The sequence below is a fragment of the Pholcus phalangioides genome, unplaced genomic scaffold, assembly GCF_987345545.1.
Source record: "Pholcus phalangioides strain wild (caught in Gottingen) unplaced genomic scaffold, Ppha-v1.0 ptg000009l_1, whole genome shotgun sequence".
In the NCBI taxonomy this organism is placed as follows: domain Eukaryota; kingdom Metazoa; phylum Arthropoda; class Arachnida; order Araneae; family Pholcidae; genus Pholcus; species Pholcus phalangioides.
Window position 1 is genome coordinate 7,378,598 of NW_028301602.1, and position 16,532 is coordinate 7,395,129.

The following is a 16,532-nucleotide window of genomic DNA, read 5'->3' on the forward strand; positions in this document are numbered from 1 at the left end:
GGAAGTCGCCATATTAGTTAACTTGAACACGGTTTGTATGCCCCTCAAAGAAAGGGGGAGATATCACGTGTTCCAAAAAGCCTCATTAAAGAAAACCCGGGCAGCACCGGGTATTATAGCTAGTAAAGAATAATGGAGGAGCGTATAAGAATTACATTTTGCATCTCAGTACACATACAGCCTCTACTGAAATAATGTTCTTATCTGAGATGGGTGCAGTATTTAACAGATTTCTCTAATTGGGAATATGATTCTATTGCCAGCTAGTTACGAGTTTTTGATTTGAAACGAATCAAAACGGAACTTTGACCTTGGATAAGTAGATACATCATTCAGTTTAACACTACATTACAAATTTCCTTTTCAAAAATTTATAGTCACTTGTGTTAATTTCATTCTCTTTTTTTTAAACGAGTATTTTCCTGTTTTTCGTGGCAATATAAATTAGGTAGAAGTAACATTGGCATCACTCTGATTTTATTGGTTATTATTTTGATTTTATTATTATTTTTTTAATTTTAATTTCAGCATTTACATTTCAATAATCACGAGAATGTGACACAGCCTAAACTAAGAAAAAAATAAAAATTCTCAAATACTCTAAGCTACCAAAGAGATCAAAAGACATTTAAAATTCATAGTTTTATAGGTCTTAATACGCTAAAGTAATTTTCATTCCAGCTATCGTCCTAGGCGTTCCCAAAGAGCTATTAAACTTAAAAAGTTTTATTATCAATTCCGAAGAGGAAAAATAAAAACTAAAGCAGTTTATTGGCTTCCAAGATCAGAACCATCGTTAGAATCTTTTTTAGAAAAATTTCAACTCGCCGAAGTATATATACTTCTCTCTCAGTGCTGTGTAAGGATGGCTTCCTAAAAGAAAACTGGAGAATTTCTCCAATGGCCTGCAACGCTGTATACATGTCCTATTGCCACAGAAAAAAATAAAACAAACTTCCATCAGTTCGATGTTTGATGCTCGTAGAGGAAGCTCGTAACTTTTTTTTTTCCTAAAAGGAAAAGAACGCCTACTATCGGAAGACTATTTTAAAAGCAACCCCTGAAAACTTTTCTGGGCGAAATAAAATGGCTCGCAATTAACTTTAGTGCAGCTCTAGTCTTAAGAAAAGACTGAGAGACGAAGAGTTCTTGAAAATACCAACACTTGAAAGTTCATATATATATAAACTGCAATTCAGTTCTCGAGTTTCTAGGGAGATTCTGTAGCTTTTCAAGCAGTTTTCAATAGATTTTCAATAGTTTTCTTCCATAGATTTTTTTAAATAAAAAATAATATTCGTATTTTCACTCCTTACTTTTAATCATTACTTTTTCAGCAAAGCAATAAAAAAAAATCAAATTTAATAAGAAAATATAAATATTGGCGTAAAAAATATAAATAAACGGAATATTTCCTAGAATTCTCGTATGTTTTTTCTCTCTCAAATGTGTGAAAAGTGAAAACAGTTTTTCCAAATGATTCTCTTATTAGCTTGGCTAATTTGAATTTTTCGTGCGTAATTGCACGGAGCTTTCTCTAAGAAGAAAGCAATTTAAAAAAAAAAACCGCTTATTTCTACGGTATATTCGTTGAAATACTTGCAATATTTCCAAAAGGAAAAAAAATATCAAAGTAAAGAATAATATAAGCCAAAAGTGAGAAAAAGATTTGTTTTTGCAATTTTCGAATTTTCTCACCGTAGAAAGGAAAAAAACGAAGTAGAAATTACTAATTTTCTGTCTTTTTCCCTCTCACTCATAAATAACATGACAGGTATAAAGTAATTATATTATCAGCGAATGACTCTATCTCAAAATTTTACGTCATTTTTTCCTAACTAGGTTGTATACCAGAGCTATTTTCTTTGAAAATAAACTCGATTTTTAAACTTTTAATATTTGAAGATAGCTTTTTATACATAGATCTTGAACGAACCAACACTTGAAAGTCCATACTGTATATTATATACAAACTGCAATTCAGTTGCCGAGATTTTAGGAAGATTTGGTAGTTTTTTTCAAATGGTTTTCAATAGAGTTTCAATAGTTTCTTCCGTAGAGAGAATAGAAATATTCGAATTTTCACTCCTTACTTTAAATAATTATTTTTCAGCAAAACAACAGAAAAATCAAATTTAATAAGAAAAATATTGTCAAAAGAAATAAGCGGAATATTTTCTAGAGAATTCGCGTATTTTTTTTTTTTCGTCTCTCAAATGTGTGAAAGTGAAAACAGTTTTTCCAAATGATTCTCTTATTAGCTTGGCTAATTTGAATTTTTCATGCGTAATTGCACGGAACTTTCTCTGAAAAGAAAGCAATAAGAGAGGAAAAAAAACGCTTATTACTATGGTTTACTCACTGAAATATTTGCAAGGTTTCAAAAAGAAAAAAATAATCAATGTAAAGAAAACAATATAAGTTAAAAGTGAGAAAAGAAATCGCTTTTGCGATTTTCGAATTTTCTCACCCAAGGGAGAGAAAACACAGTAAAAAAATCACTAATTTTGTAAGTTTTAGAAACTTCTTTTTTCCCCCTTACTCAGAAATAACATCACAGGTATAGTAATTGTATTATCAGGGAATGGCTCTAGCTGAATTTTTAGGTTACTTTTCTTCTTAACTAGATGCATCCCAGTGATATTTCTTCAAAATACTTCAGTTAAATTTTTTATATTTGAAAGAAAATTTTTTGCACACATTTCAAAACAAACTATTTCACTCCCCAGATTATAAATAATTTCCATTAAATAATTTTGAGAATATTGCGCTAATGAGAATTAAAAATTAATTTGAAGTTTAACTAAAATTTACACTGTTTAAGTACGAAAACAAAATGTTCAAAATTTTTTATCGCAATCATGTAATCGTATGTGTGCTTCTGTTCTTCGCTTAATCAATACGCGTACACATGACATTATTATACATATGAGAGAATTGCAATAAGTTTCATTAACCTTTGTTTTGGTCATCTTGAATCGCTTTCAACACGTGTCCGTCGCTCCTCAACCAAGCGTCAACAAGGACGTATTCTTTGGCAAATGTTGGCAATCTGCATCGTAAAACGGCAGTGTTCCCTCTTGTCACAAATTCATCGTAAACTTGTGGACTGAATCTTTGTTTCATAACTGAAAATACACACAAAAAGAAAACATATTTAATTATGAAAGTACCGAGTTATTTTCTTTCATAATTCTGAAGAATGTTTTTAGTTAATAAAGCTTCTATACACAGGGTGTTCTGTTAATGAACCGGCAAACTCAGAGGGTTGTTAATAGACAGCAAGAGGAACAAAAATTGCAATGAAATATGGTGTCACAAACCATGTTGAGAGGGTGAAAATCGCGAAAAACGCATGCAGGTTTCGACGTCACGATGGAACGAGATAAAGTACAATAAAAACTACAAAAAGATTTATTTGATTAATTATTACAAGATTTGTTAGAAATGACGGCCGCTGACGTCATTGCACAGTCTACAACGACATAAAAACGATTCCCGGACTCACTCGAAGACACCAGGTATGCTTTTGATGTCGTCCGCAGCGACGACAATCCGCGCTATAGATCCTCCGGTGTGTCCACAGGCGTCGCATATACCAGTGATTTAAGGTGACCCCCCCAAAGGAAAAAGTCCCACAGATTGAGATCCGGTGAACGTGAAGGCCAAGAAACGGGTCTCGCGCGTCCAATCCACCTCCTTAGGTATGTCACATCGGGGTGATTACGCAAATTACAGCAATAGTGTAAATTTACGTCATCCGCAGCACGTGATCCTACCCTAGCGCATGCGTTTCGCGACGCTGCTTACGTTAGATATGGTGAGCGAACTGCACGAACGTATTCAGCGATCAACTGACATCCACCTTTCGTCGCCTCAGGACTCGGTTCGCGATTTTCACCCTATTCGGTGCATTGTAACAGACCACAACAATAAGTTTGTGGTGTCTTTTGTTTTCAAGCTCAGCCCATATAGTTTGAATATCACTTCTCTGCACGTTACACTCTCTAGCCTTCAAACAGGATTTCACGTATATATATCAACACTCCACCCCCTTTCCTATCAGATCTATTTCTCAAAAAAGTATCGTATGCCGAGATGTGTAAGAAAGATTCATCTCCATCGTTTGCCCAAGATTCTGTAATGGCTATAAGATCCAGGCCCTCCACAACTATCACAGTTTCTAAAAAATATTTCCTAACACAAGCTCCTGGCATTTATTAGCATACATTTTAATTTGCCCGGTGATTTAGTGTCAATCGAGAAGCCATCCAAGTAAGAGGTGGCTAATTCCCCGTCAGTACTGTTGTGATTATCATTAACTTTTTGTGGGCACCTGAATTAATATTCTTACTATTGATGTCCGCTATAGAGCCACTTCAGTGATCTCCAAATGTTTCGCGGATACAAATGACTTGTAAATGTGCCGCTTACTTCATTTTTACAAAATTAGGTTTGAGGTGGCGGGCCACATTAAGTAACCCCAAGGGCCATAGGTCGCAATGTATCGTTGAAGAAGAAATTTTGAGTTATTTGCAGTCACATAGCACTGGAATTAACATAAATTGATCATAATCAATAATTATTTTCTTCCGAAATATTAATTATTTAAATATTTTTTGCATTTAAAAAAAACCAAATTTTACATCGTCACGCGTCCCCTCCTCCCAGCGTACGTCTCTGATCCTAATATGCGTTAGGAGGCAGGGGGGCAGAGCTCAAGAAATTTTGCCGACAAGAGAGTGGGGAGGTGTCAAAAATGGCTAAAAATCCGCTGACATAATACTTGAATGGCCTCTTATCAACAAAAATCAATACTTTGCAAAATTATGGAAATTCCTTCCTGAATACTAAATATTAAATACACAGAGAAGTGTTTTGTTCTTCGAGTGATATTAGACAGGTTGTATTCCGGTTTCTGAAAAGTATCACTTTATTATCGCAGACTGATCAGAGAACAGTAAGAATAATAGAAAAACACCGCGAATTCTTTCGCAGCCTGTCACAGATGTTTCACGGTAATACAAAAGGAAAGTCTCACGTTATTATTATGGTGTACCTTGTATGTGAAAGCGTGAAACATCATCGCAGGGGCTTGGTTACAGTTTCGTCACGTTCTTAGCGCTAATTAATTTCCCTCCCCTCCCACCACCTTCTTAATTTCCAAGTTCCCTTTACCTTAATGAAAGGCAGCTTTTGAAACCTGTTAAGCTTTCGTATTCAAGGCACGGAAGTTTCAATGAAACAAAGGCTTGAGCTTCAAGCTACAAGCTATAAAATGCTGTAAACGTGATTCGTGAAAGAGGAAAAAAATAGGAATGGAGAATATTTGAAACAAAAACCATTGTTAAATTTGTTCTTCTTCAAATTTCCGTTTGTTTAGAAATTTGAATGAAATTTATAAATAACACACTGAGTGTGTATTGCGAGAATTTTGTTTCGTTCGTGGAAAGTCAATTAATCATTTGTATAGTCCATTCTTGAAATTATTAACTTTTTCAGTCTATCAAGAATGAATAGCATCACAGTTATTCACTTCAGAATATCAATACAAAAAATTATTATTTGAAGTTATCATGACCGAGTAGATCAGTGGTACACAACCTTTTCAGGCCGCGGGCCAGATATGCGGGAATTCTGACGCTCGCGGGTTAGAAACTTGTATATGCAAGATGACCTGTACTTAGCTGGACATTCCCGTAATTTTGTAATCATCCCAACTTTCCCATAAAAAGTGTCTATTTATGTTTTTCTTATTTTAAACGAGACGTGCCGAATCTTTAAGATCAGGAATTTAGATTATATTTCCTCATCATATATTATTGTCTTTGACAATTTTGTTGTCTGTGATCGTTGACTTGTCTTTAGCAATTTTTCGGGTGGTGATTGGTAACCTTTGAAAATTTATTGAACGCAATGGGCAACATAACTTGCATATAACAATTTTTGGGCTGTAATTGGTGCCTATACTTGATTTTGTTTTGCCGAAATTGGCAACTTTACTAACATTTGAATATTTATTGATTGCAATGATCAAACCTCATTTTCCTTTAAAAATTTATTGCCACCTGGAGCTGGCGACGTTTTGTGTCTTTGATATTTTTTTTTTGGCCTTAATGTACAACTTTGCTTGCCTTCGAGGATTTTTCGGGCTGTGATTGGTATATGACTGCACTTGTGTCTTTGAATTCATTTTTGACAAAAATTGACTTTGAATGCTTATTTTTCATTTGACTTGCCATTGATAATTTTTTTGGCTATGATAGACAAGTGGACTTGTCATTGGAAATTTTTTGTCTAGGATTGACAACTTTTCTTGCCTTGGAAATTTTTTCGGCTGTAATTGACTGCTCTAGCTGTATTTTCCAATTTCTTTCATGATAATTGATGAAAGCCCGTTTGGATTGTGATTTTCCGTATTTTTATAATTGAAGTCAGTCTAGGCATTTATCGTGTTGTGTGTATTGATACGAAGGCCGGTTGTATCAAATAAAATTAGATATTACGATTAAAAATAAGTACTCAACTACAGGTTCATTTACCATCGTTTAATCCAACATTCACCACACTGCTTAAATTTTACATAATCATTTAATTACGCGAGGTGGCCAGTAGGGAGAGAGAGGAGTCACTAAAATTAACTTCCCGCCGCCAGGCAGAGGGGTCCGTACTTCTTGATGTTTTCTGTCACTCTGTCTCTGTGTTACTACTTCTTCCTGAAGGTCTCATTCTATGTCGCCAAACACCTTCTTGTGCGCCAAACACCGTAGTGTTCCCACATTATCATTTGCGGTTACGGTTGAATTGAGCAGGGAAATTATCACAAATTATTTCTACTTATCAGTATCAATATTTTTCTACCGGAATACATTCCGCAGGCTGGGTGGAACCTGTTTCAGTGTTGTCATTACGTACAGGGTGTCCCAAAAGTTTTTACATAGTTTAAAAATTCTTGAAAACTGAAGGAATTGGCAATATTTGAATTCTGTTTGCGAAATAGTGATTCTCATGAAAGCAGGCCGTCATTTCAACTTTTTTCCGGGGGGGGGGGGGGGGGGGTGGCAAAGCACGTGTACTCAATGTATGTATATATATATATTTGTATATATACATACCTTTTTTATGTATTTTCAAAGGTCAGGCGGCCCCCGAAAGACAATATTTTTTTTGCTACAGAAGAAAAATGATTCACATTTTTCTCAATAGAGGGCGATGCAGCGCGAATTATTGAATCTGAGCATTTCCTCAATCTATTATCTGACCAAAACATTCGCATAGTTTCAGCTGGAGATCCGTGGCTGAAGTAAGGGATGGAACTAGATGGAAGCGGCAAAGTGGCAACTGCCCAGTGTAGAAAACTTTAGAGAGGGGTAAGAATGTTTAAGAAAGAACAAAAATACCTCATCAAAATCATCGAATTTTGAAGAGTTGGGAGGGGGGCGAAATCATGTTTGTTTTCCCTCACAAATATCCTAGTTACGGCTCTGTGTGGCTGAGGTTAAAAACTTCACCACTACTTCACTTACTGCTTTAACGACCAATTTTAACATCACATTGAAAGTACCAGTAATCAATCAATCAATCATATATATTGCTGTCCCGCCCCTAGAGTTGAAAGTACCAGTAACAGGGAAATTCATGAATGAAGTATCTGCTCATGCAATCATGCACCCTGCATTGTATAGGTCTCTGATAGGACTCTACAGGACTCGGATTTACACATTTCCAGTTATTTACATTTGTACAAATCCTCTATCGACAAAAACCTGAACTAATTTTCTTCTGTACCAAAAGAAACATCCTCCTTCGGGAGAATAATTTTTCCGTTAGCAAAATGCACTTGAACATACCAATTCTTTTAATGTTTATGAATTTTTGAACTGGTTAAAAATTTATTGGACTACATGTACTTTGAAAATGTTTTTATGGTGATAGATTGTTTGAGTAATTAATTTTTTTTTTTGCATAACTGCAAATTATTCACTACTTGAAGTGATCCATTTTTTGAATTGAAATTAAACGCAATTTTCAAATTAACCTGTTTAGTGAAATATCATATGGAAAATGTTCTTCTGAATATTATGGACGAACGATTTATTTGCTGCCGCAAAGTCTATGGATACTATAGTCCAACTGTCATCAAGACAGAGACAATAGTGCCTGAAACTATTTATTTTTATCTGGTGTTTTAAGTCACTGGAAATGATTTTATGGTAGCATTAAGAGTTCTTCGAAAAGATTCACGTGTCTATCCATGAAGAAACATATCATCGCTTGACATATTTACCCTGGTTGGTTCATCCAAATGGAGACGAAAATTCCGAAGAGAGAGGACAATGCTCTCTTGTTGAAATATTTTTCATACAAAACTTCAAATGCTTGATCTCATTCTCTAGCTACATTTGATTTCTGCATCATGGGATATCGATGGAATTTATCTTGAGAAAGAGAGATATTTTCAGTGCGTATAGAGGGTATAAAAATATTTATTGCCCTCTCTTTAAAATAGGAAATAAATTCCTCCGTTCATTCATGCTGATATAGAACCATGGTATATAGTAATAACACAATCTATACTAAAACAAATGTAAAGGAATTGATACTGCTCTCTATCTCTCTCTCTCTTATGCTCAATATTCTAATATATATCGTCTCCTTGGAAAAAAAAATAACGTGGGAAATAATGATGTTTGAATGTTTACTTTACCCATGTTACTATATGGAAGTTATTTTCCTAAAATGTTTTTGTAATGTGTTTCAATAGGGATATACGTTCGCGTTTCAGGCAAAATTTAGACAGCAAAATAGGGTATCCAACCATCTGACACACAAAGTGAAAAGAGTGTTATTATTTTCTGAATGCCCATTGGAGAAACTGGTGTTTTGTAGAAGCTTCTGGATTTTTTTAAATAATTTCAAAGGGGTTGGCATTTCCTTTTCTTTATTTCTTCTTTTCATCCCGATTTCTCTCTAATTATTCTTTCTTTTCAAATTCCGGACATCAATTAGGCTTATGCAATCATGGCTTATGCAATTTTTTTTTTATTTAAGAAATAATAATGGCGTTTAAATGTAATAAATAATGACATTTAAATGTTTACTTTACCAATGTTACTTTATGGAAGTTAATTTCATAAAATGTTTTGTCACATGAATTTCAATAGGGATACACATTCGCATTTCAGGCAAAACTTAGACAGCAAAACAAGGTGTCCAACCAGCTGGAAAAAATTAAAATTTGCACATTCAATGCTTCCAGCGTGAGTGGGACGATGTGAACTGTAAGGATGACGTCACTCTCCACTACCATACGAAGGTTTTAACAACTGGTTGTTGCGAAGATGGATTTTTGGAAAGAGAAAATTCAACTGCCTTTGCGGGGAATCGAAACCACGTCCTTTCACTTTCCGCGTAAGAGACTACGAAAGAAACGAATCGCGCAATCTCTCCTTGGAGCTCGTGTGCACTGAAAGGGACCATACATGGACGGCCGGACCTGACTCAGGCGCCAAGCTCGCAACTGCTAACGCTGCCGACTTATGAAGGGATGTGACGTCACTCCCCACTACCATAAGAAGGTTTTTAACAACGCCATCCTTTCATAAGTCGGCAGCGTGAGCAGTTGTGAGCTTGGCCTGAGTCAGGTCCGGCCGTCTATGTACGGTCCCTTTCAATGCACACGAGCTCCAAGGAAAGATTGAGAGATTCGTTGCCTCGATTCCCCGTAAAGGCAGTTTAATTTTCTCTTTCCAAAAATTCATCTTCGCAACAGGCAGTTGTAAAACCTTCGTATGAACTGTCTGTATAGAAACTGTCTATAAAAATTTGCCGTTGTCTGAGTTATCTGCCACAGTAAGTATTCAGCAGAACTCTATGGAAATGTTTCGATGCATATTTTAAAAAAGTTCAGAACAGGTATTCTATTATGAGGCATTTCTTTATGGAAAGGACAGCAGAGAGAGAGAGAGAGCACATGCTAACCTTTACAACAACGTGACCCAAGAGGTCAAGTTTCAGGGCAAGCTATCCAAATGCTTTCTAGTAGGACTTCTCCTATTCTTGTTTACCCCATCAATAAATATGAACAGGAGTGAATGGATTTTCTGGTGAAATACTGCAAGTAAAATTATCTTTAAATGTGGGTTAAAAAATTATTGTCGACCTTTTATTGCAAAGTTCCCCCCCCCCCACCACCCTAACTGTCCTTTACCGAATGTTTTACAGTTTTGCGATGGATAACTTCAGTTGTAGACAGAAGGTTATGGAAGTCCTGTATCTTATACCGGGTGTCCTGTAAGTCCCGATGCGGTGTTTTTCTCCTCAGCCATTCATCGCAGATGTATGGTTTTAATTAAAAAAATCCTCAAAATGTGTTCAGAAATAACTGTACCGATTTCGGTAGTGAAAATACAGTGTGTTATAAAATAAAATAAAAATCTGAATTTTCATGCGGTTAGCCTGTCCTAAAAAACTCAATCAGAAAAGTCGCCCTGTCTGTTCGGAGGCCAACAATAGAAATTTCGCTTTTCCATGTGTAACATTCGTGGAGATATATGAATTAAAAATCGGTGAACATTGTGAAAAAAACAGCATAAATGAGACAAAGAAGTCTGTTAGTTTTTGTTGTTTTTTACAAACTTTCTCCGCTTTTTCAATTCAAATATTTCAGCGCAGATTGCTCTTAGAAACGTGATTTTTTCATCGCCCTAGAGAAAGACAGAGCAGCAACTTTCTTATTGATTTTTTAGGGCAGGGTATCCGTATAAAAATTCAATTTTTCTTATTTTGCGACACGTTGTATTTTCAAAACTAGCACGGGATGATTTTTGAATACTTTTTTTTTTTAACTGGAACCGTTTCCCTACAACGAACGGTTGATGAGATAAAGGATGGGTTAGGATTTACATTAAATCCTTGAATTTTACTCAACAATTATAGTAGAAAGAAAATTTTATATCCAATTATAGTAGAAAGAAAATTAACAAACATATGTAATAAATATAGAAACTGTTTTATTTAAAACGATTATATCTGTCTGAACCATTGATGACCAATCTCTACTCAATTCAAAGAAATTACTAATTTCCACACTAGCAGCTTGAAGTAATATACATAGATGGGCCATCGTTATCGTAGCTTTTGTTCTCGAAATGTCCAAATGTCCAAACAATACCACTATAAAGCTAACTATGATAGCCAGGACATTAAACAGAAGGCATTCATTCGCACCTCGAAATATCAATTAGAGCGGGAAAAAAATAGAAATCGGGACCCAAAAGAACGTGTGCATTAAAACAAAAATCGACAAAAAATCGGTTATCAATGAATATTTCGACGGACTCCAAACAAAAAAATAGAGAAACATCTATTTTATTGCAACAGAAAATGAAAACAGCTGCATCTTTATAATCCTTTGAAGTGAAAAGTCCTATCATTGGAAAATGAAAACAAATCTCTTTCCCCCATCTCTTCCTTTCATGTGAGAACAATAGTGACGTTCTCCCATCAGAAACAATGACTACAATAATTCCTAGAAACTTTGAAGGAGAATAACACCATACATATATCGGTTCTTGTCTAGGGTAGTGCAAAGGAACACTTCATTGAAGAGAAAGTACAAAGGATGAATAATTTTCTCCAGAATATATACATACGCGTATTTTTTTTATACATACTTTCTATAACTTTTTCCACCATCCTCTTTCCAATCCCGAAAAAAACGGACACAATGGAAACAAAATAATGAAAGAATCCTCTAGATCATTAGAAAAATCTGTCTAGGAGATGTTCTCCCTTTATTAAATTCTATCTCCTCTTTTTCGTAACATATAAAATAGGATCTTACAGGAATTGGAAATACAAGGAGAGAGATAAAAAATAAAATAGATTTTTTTTTCAATTCCATCGAAATAATTTCTTTTAATTTATAGACAAAAAGAGTGTAATTATTTTGCGAATGCCCATTGGAAAAACTCGTGTTTTGTAGAAGCCGCTGCTGCCTCTGCAATGTTTTAAAATAATTTGAAAGGGGTTGGCATTTCCTTCTTTTTATTTCTTCTTTTTTATCCCGATTTCTCTCTAATTATTCTTTCTTTTGAAATTCCGGACATCAATTTGCTGGCTTATGCTATTTTTTTTTTAGAATAGAAAAAGAGTGGAAAAAATGCAGAGAGAGAGAAAGAAAGACTCGCTTAGTTCATTGCAGAGGAAAATCTTTTCCTTTCTCTCTCTAGGATTTTATTATTATCATTTTATTTTACTCATTTCCTTTGATATTAGTAACAGTGTTGTAATCAAATTTCTTTTTTTTTTTCAATTTTGATTCATTCATGAATAATACTTATCGATTTATGCATATGTTGCGTGTTTTGGTGCTCATTAGTGAGAGCCGGGATTATGTATTTTTCATAGAATAGAAATTCATAATAGCGTTGTAAATTGTATTTGATTTGTATTTGTTTTATGCAGCTGGTTTCACTGGATGTCTGAAACAGAACTGCTTGGAAATTTGCTATTAATTATGCCCATGAAAGTTTCCATTATTTTATCTCTTTTTTTTTTCGCTACGGAAATGAACTGATCAAGCCTGCGGTTTATAGCCGTACGGCTTCTCCCCATAATATTTCGAACAGCTTTTCATTTATTTCCCTTATTAAGAAGTGGGTGCATTAACAGTTCGGTGAGTGATTTTTTTTTTTTCGTGGTAATCATAATGTGTCCATCGTCTTAGCGCCATCTCTATTCCACAAGTAAATGTGCTAAAAAGCACGAAAAGTATTCCACATTGGAAAATTGGAAAAACTCGTGTTTTGTAGAAGCCGCTGCTACAATTGTAATTTTCTAAAATACTTTGAAAGAAAAAAAAAAGGCATTTTCTTTTTCATTTCTTCTTTTTATTATATATTTCGATTTTTCTAATTATTCTTTCTTTTAAAATTTCTGACATCAATTTGCGAGCTTATACTATTGTTCATTACAGAGAAAAAAATTTCAGTTTTCCTAGATTTCATTATTTTCATTTTATTTTATTCATCTCCTTTGACATTAGCGATATGTTGTGATCAAATTTATTTTCAATCATGATTCATTCGTGAATAATACTTATCGATTTTGTAATATGTTTATGTGCGTGTCTCCTTACTTATTAGTGAGCGCTAGCATTATAGATTTTTCCCCCCGGAATGGAAATGTATAATAAATAGTAAAGTGTATTGATTTCAATCAATGTCTTATTATCGCAGAACAACTTATTACAACGAAGAAAGTTTTGATTATCTCATCCTTTTCGCATCACTAAATTATGCGATGAAATGATCAGAGAATGCAGTTTATATAGCCTTATGGTATCCGTATTATATCCCGTACTACATGTACTTTTATGTTTTCGACCGACACATGGGTGCACTAACACGTCGGTGAATGATATTTTTTGCGGTAATCATAATTTGTGTGTGGTCTTAGCGCCATCTCTGTCCCACGAATAAGTATGCCCGAAAGTAAAGAAAAAGTATTCCACATCGGAAAAACTCGCGTTTTGTCGAAGCTGCTGTTACCCAATGTTCCAAAATGTTTTGAAAGAAATTGGAATTTCCTTTTCATTTCTTACTTTGTTATCCGATTTCTCAGTAATTATTTTTTCTTTTGAAATCCCGGGTACGCATACAGTTAAACACTTCCGGCACAACTCACTCGGTAGTAAATTGCCCATGGCGATAGACTGGCGTTGTGCTCGGTTTGAAAGAAAGAAACACACGTTTCACATTTCAAATGTGAAAAAAAGAATGTTGGTTCTTGGAAATTTTCAAAGACACTTAATTTAAATAAAAAAAACATTGCCATAAATTTAAAAAAATCCGCAATTACTCTTGAAAAAAAAATGTAATTTTTAGTGACGAAATACAGTTTTCGATTTGAAGGTGTTTTTATTTGTGTGACTACATGCGGAAATTTCCAATTTCGATTTTTTTTGGTGAAATTCTGGTTTTTATTAGCAAAATTTACGTATCCCTAATGTTAGGTTCCTTTTTTTTTAACTTGTGAGGTTACAGTTTTCCGATCTATATCCTACGTACTTTCTTCACGACGTTTTTATTCCAGTAGGCCTATATAGTCGTTTGTCGTGTGGCTGTAAATGGTTTTCAGTTGAAGAAAATGAAAATGGTGATAGCTTCAAAGATGATTAAATATGGGGGAAAAAAAAGAAAATGTGCATTAAGGTGAGCCCTGAAAATATTTTTGTCACGAATGAAATATATGAGCAATAGCACGCATTCGCGAAAGGAGGAGGAGGCAAAAAATAATAAATAAGTAAAAGAAAATGACAATGAAGATTGTGGCGTGACCAAACGTCCAGGATATCGACCAACCGGAGGCGAAAAAAACACATTTTCATTTCACATCTTCTAATTCCTAAACCTCCAACGAGACTCGTGCATTTTCACGTTCAAAACCCTTCTTCGCCTCTTTATATATTTTTCATTTCCCTTTTTGCCTTTCATTCTATCTTATTGTCTGAGCCAACGTTAAGAATTTTCGTGATGACCTTTCACGCAAATTTTTCTCTTCTTTTTTCCTAATGAGAAAAAGGTTCTAAACATTCGTTCATGTCGAAGAAGCTGTTACTGTAGTGAGGGAAAAAAAATGTAAAATAAAGAATTATACAAAGAAAATAACTGATGTATATTTCCACGAGATGTCAAGATGGCGTCGAGTGGGCGCGTCACATCTGTTGAAGTAAATATCCATAGCCGAAGAAAATGACAAAAGAAATACGAAAAAATGCCTTCGAATTTGGCTTATGATATGCAATTTGCATCGTTATATCAAGTAGGAACATTCGCAAAGAAATGGCTAGTAAAGTTTTTTTTTTTGTTAATATTTTCAATGATGAAAATTATATTATTCAGCATTAACTTGAGTGGGCGGGGCCAGAATGGATACAAAAAAGTCCGACAGGTCCGGGTTGAAAGAAAGACCCGGACAGAATAAGTGTGAAAAATGGTCCAGTGAGAGAGCGTAAAAAGTGACAAAGTATCAAAGTTGGACATGAGTAGATACGTGAAAAGATCGCATTAAAAGAAGACGAACAGCCTTCAATGTTTCGATCGGCTTCATAGAAATTGAAAGATAAAAAAACCCATACAGAAAACAGGGATGGATATTGTTTTTCTTACAAATTATCGATATAAATTGGCAGTTGAGTGATAGCAATTTTCTTAAAATTCATTCTTTTTTTTTTTTAACTTGACAGAAAATTTTGAGTAATGTTTATGATATTATCTATGTCGTGTCATGTCTTGCAACACCAAGCTTTTAACTGCACCCACGATAGCACAGAAATCAAAATGAAGTGAAAAGTGTATGCTCAGTAAATATATATATACTAACTAAAACTTTATTCCTTTCAGTTTAGTTCTCGCTCACTGCAACTTCAGCGTTAACTGAGAGCATTTATAGCCACACAACTCACACATTTCTAAGCACATCCATTTTTAGTGTACCTCTACTAAAATATACTAATGCAAGTTCATAGTAATAAAGTTTCAATACAATTTAGAAGAGTTAAAAGTGTTACAATTAGGGATGGTCCGATTAATCGATAAATCGGGTCGGTTAATCAATTGTTAATAGTAGTTAAAAATTTTAGTTGAGGTTATCAACTCGATCAATTCAATTAAAATTCGATTAAAATTTTTATTAAAAGTTGATTTAAAAAAAACCTGATTAAATATCTTATATATCATGTTCTGTACAGAATGTTTTGTATGACTGATCATATTTGAAAACATTTGAATCAATATTTTTTTTTGATCAAATTAGATTAAACGGAAACTGATGATTTCAATTTCAAATTGATTTTGATGGGAGTTTCAGAAGACGGCAAAAATTTATTGTCTTCACTATGAACAGTAGTTTTTCGTATTCTTGGAAGCATCTAGGAGTTTCTAGGAAAACAAGCAACAGTAAAAGCGAAAGTAGTTTCGAAATCAGCGAATAACCTAAAATACTGGATTTAAAAAATAAAGTAAAAAACGATCCAAGTGAAGAAATTCCAGATTTTGCTAAAATATGGTCAGCATATTAAATTGCTTCAAACGGACAAGCCGTAATTTCTTAACCTATTCCTATGTTTGTTTACATGTACCGAATAGGTGAGTGAAATGAATAAAATATATTTTTGTAGCCTCTATCAGTATTATATGATCACAAAAAACATTCGATTAAAATTCGATTAACCGATTTTTTTTTTTTTTTTTTTTTTGTTAACCGGTTAAAAATTTTAATCCATTCCCAGCCCTAGTTGCATCACATTTTTGCTGTGTGCTGTACATGCATTTTAATGTTCCAGCAGTCAGCATTGTTCAAATACAAATACAAATACAACGCCACAACAGGCAAATTGCCCAACGAGGTGGCTGACTTAAGAACATCATGGATCCCCGAGCCATTTTTGGAGGCCCTACCTACTACTGCTACACCACACACTCACACTAGCCAACAAGCCAACGAGGGAAGACATGGGGCCAGAACCT

The 16,532-nt window shown here is 34.4% G+C and overlaps 1 protein-coding gene across 3 annotated transcripts in view; it reads right to left on the minus strand.

Moving 5' to 3' along the window:
- Positions 1–16,532, minus strand: part of LOC149081684 (cell adhesion molecule Dscam1-like) — a 174,460-nt gene that overhangs the window by 83,066 nt on the left and 74,862 nt on the right. For all 3 annotated transcript variants that reach the window (XR_016193327.1, XM_089237084.1, XM_089237085.1), the window contains exon 3: positions 2,958–3,128. Coding sequence is in view for 2 of the 3 variants with exons in the window: in XM_089237084.1 (XP_089093210.1) it covers positions 2,958–3,128 (171 nt within the window). In the remaining variant the exon portion in view is untranslated. The remainder of the gene's footprint in view (positions 1–2,957; positions 3,129–16,532) is intronic.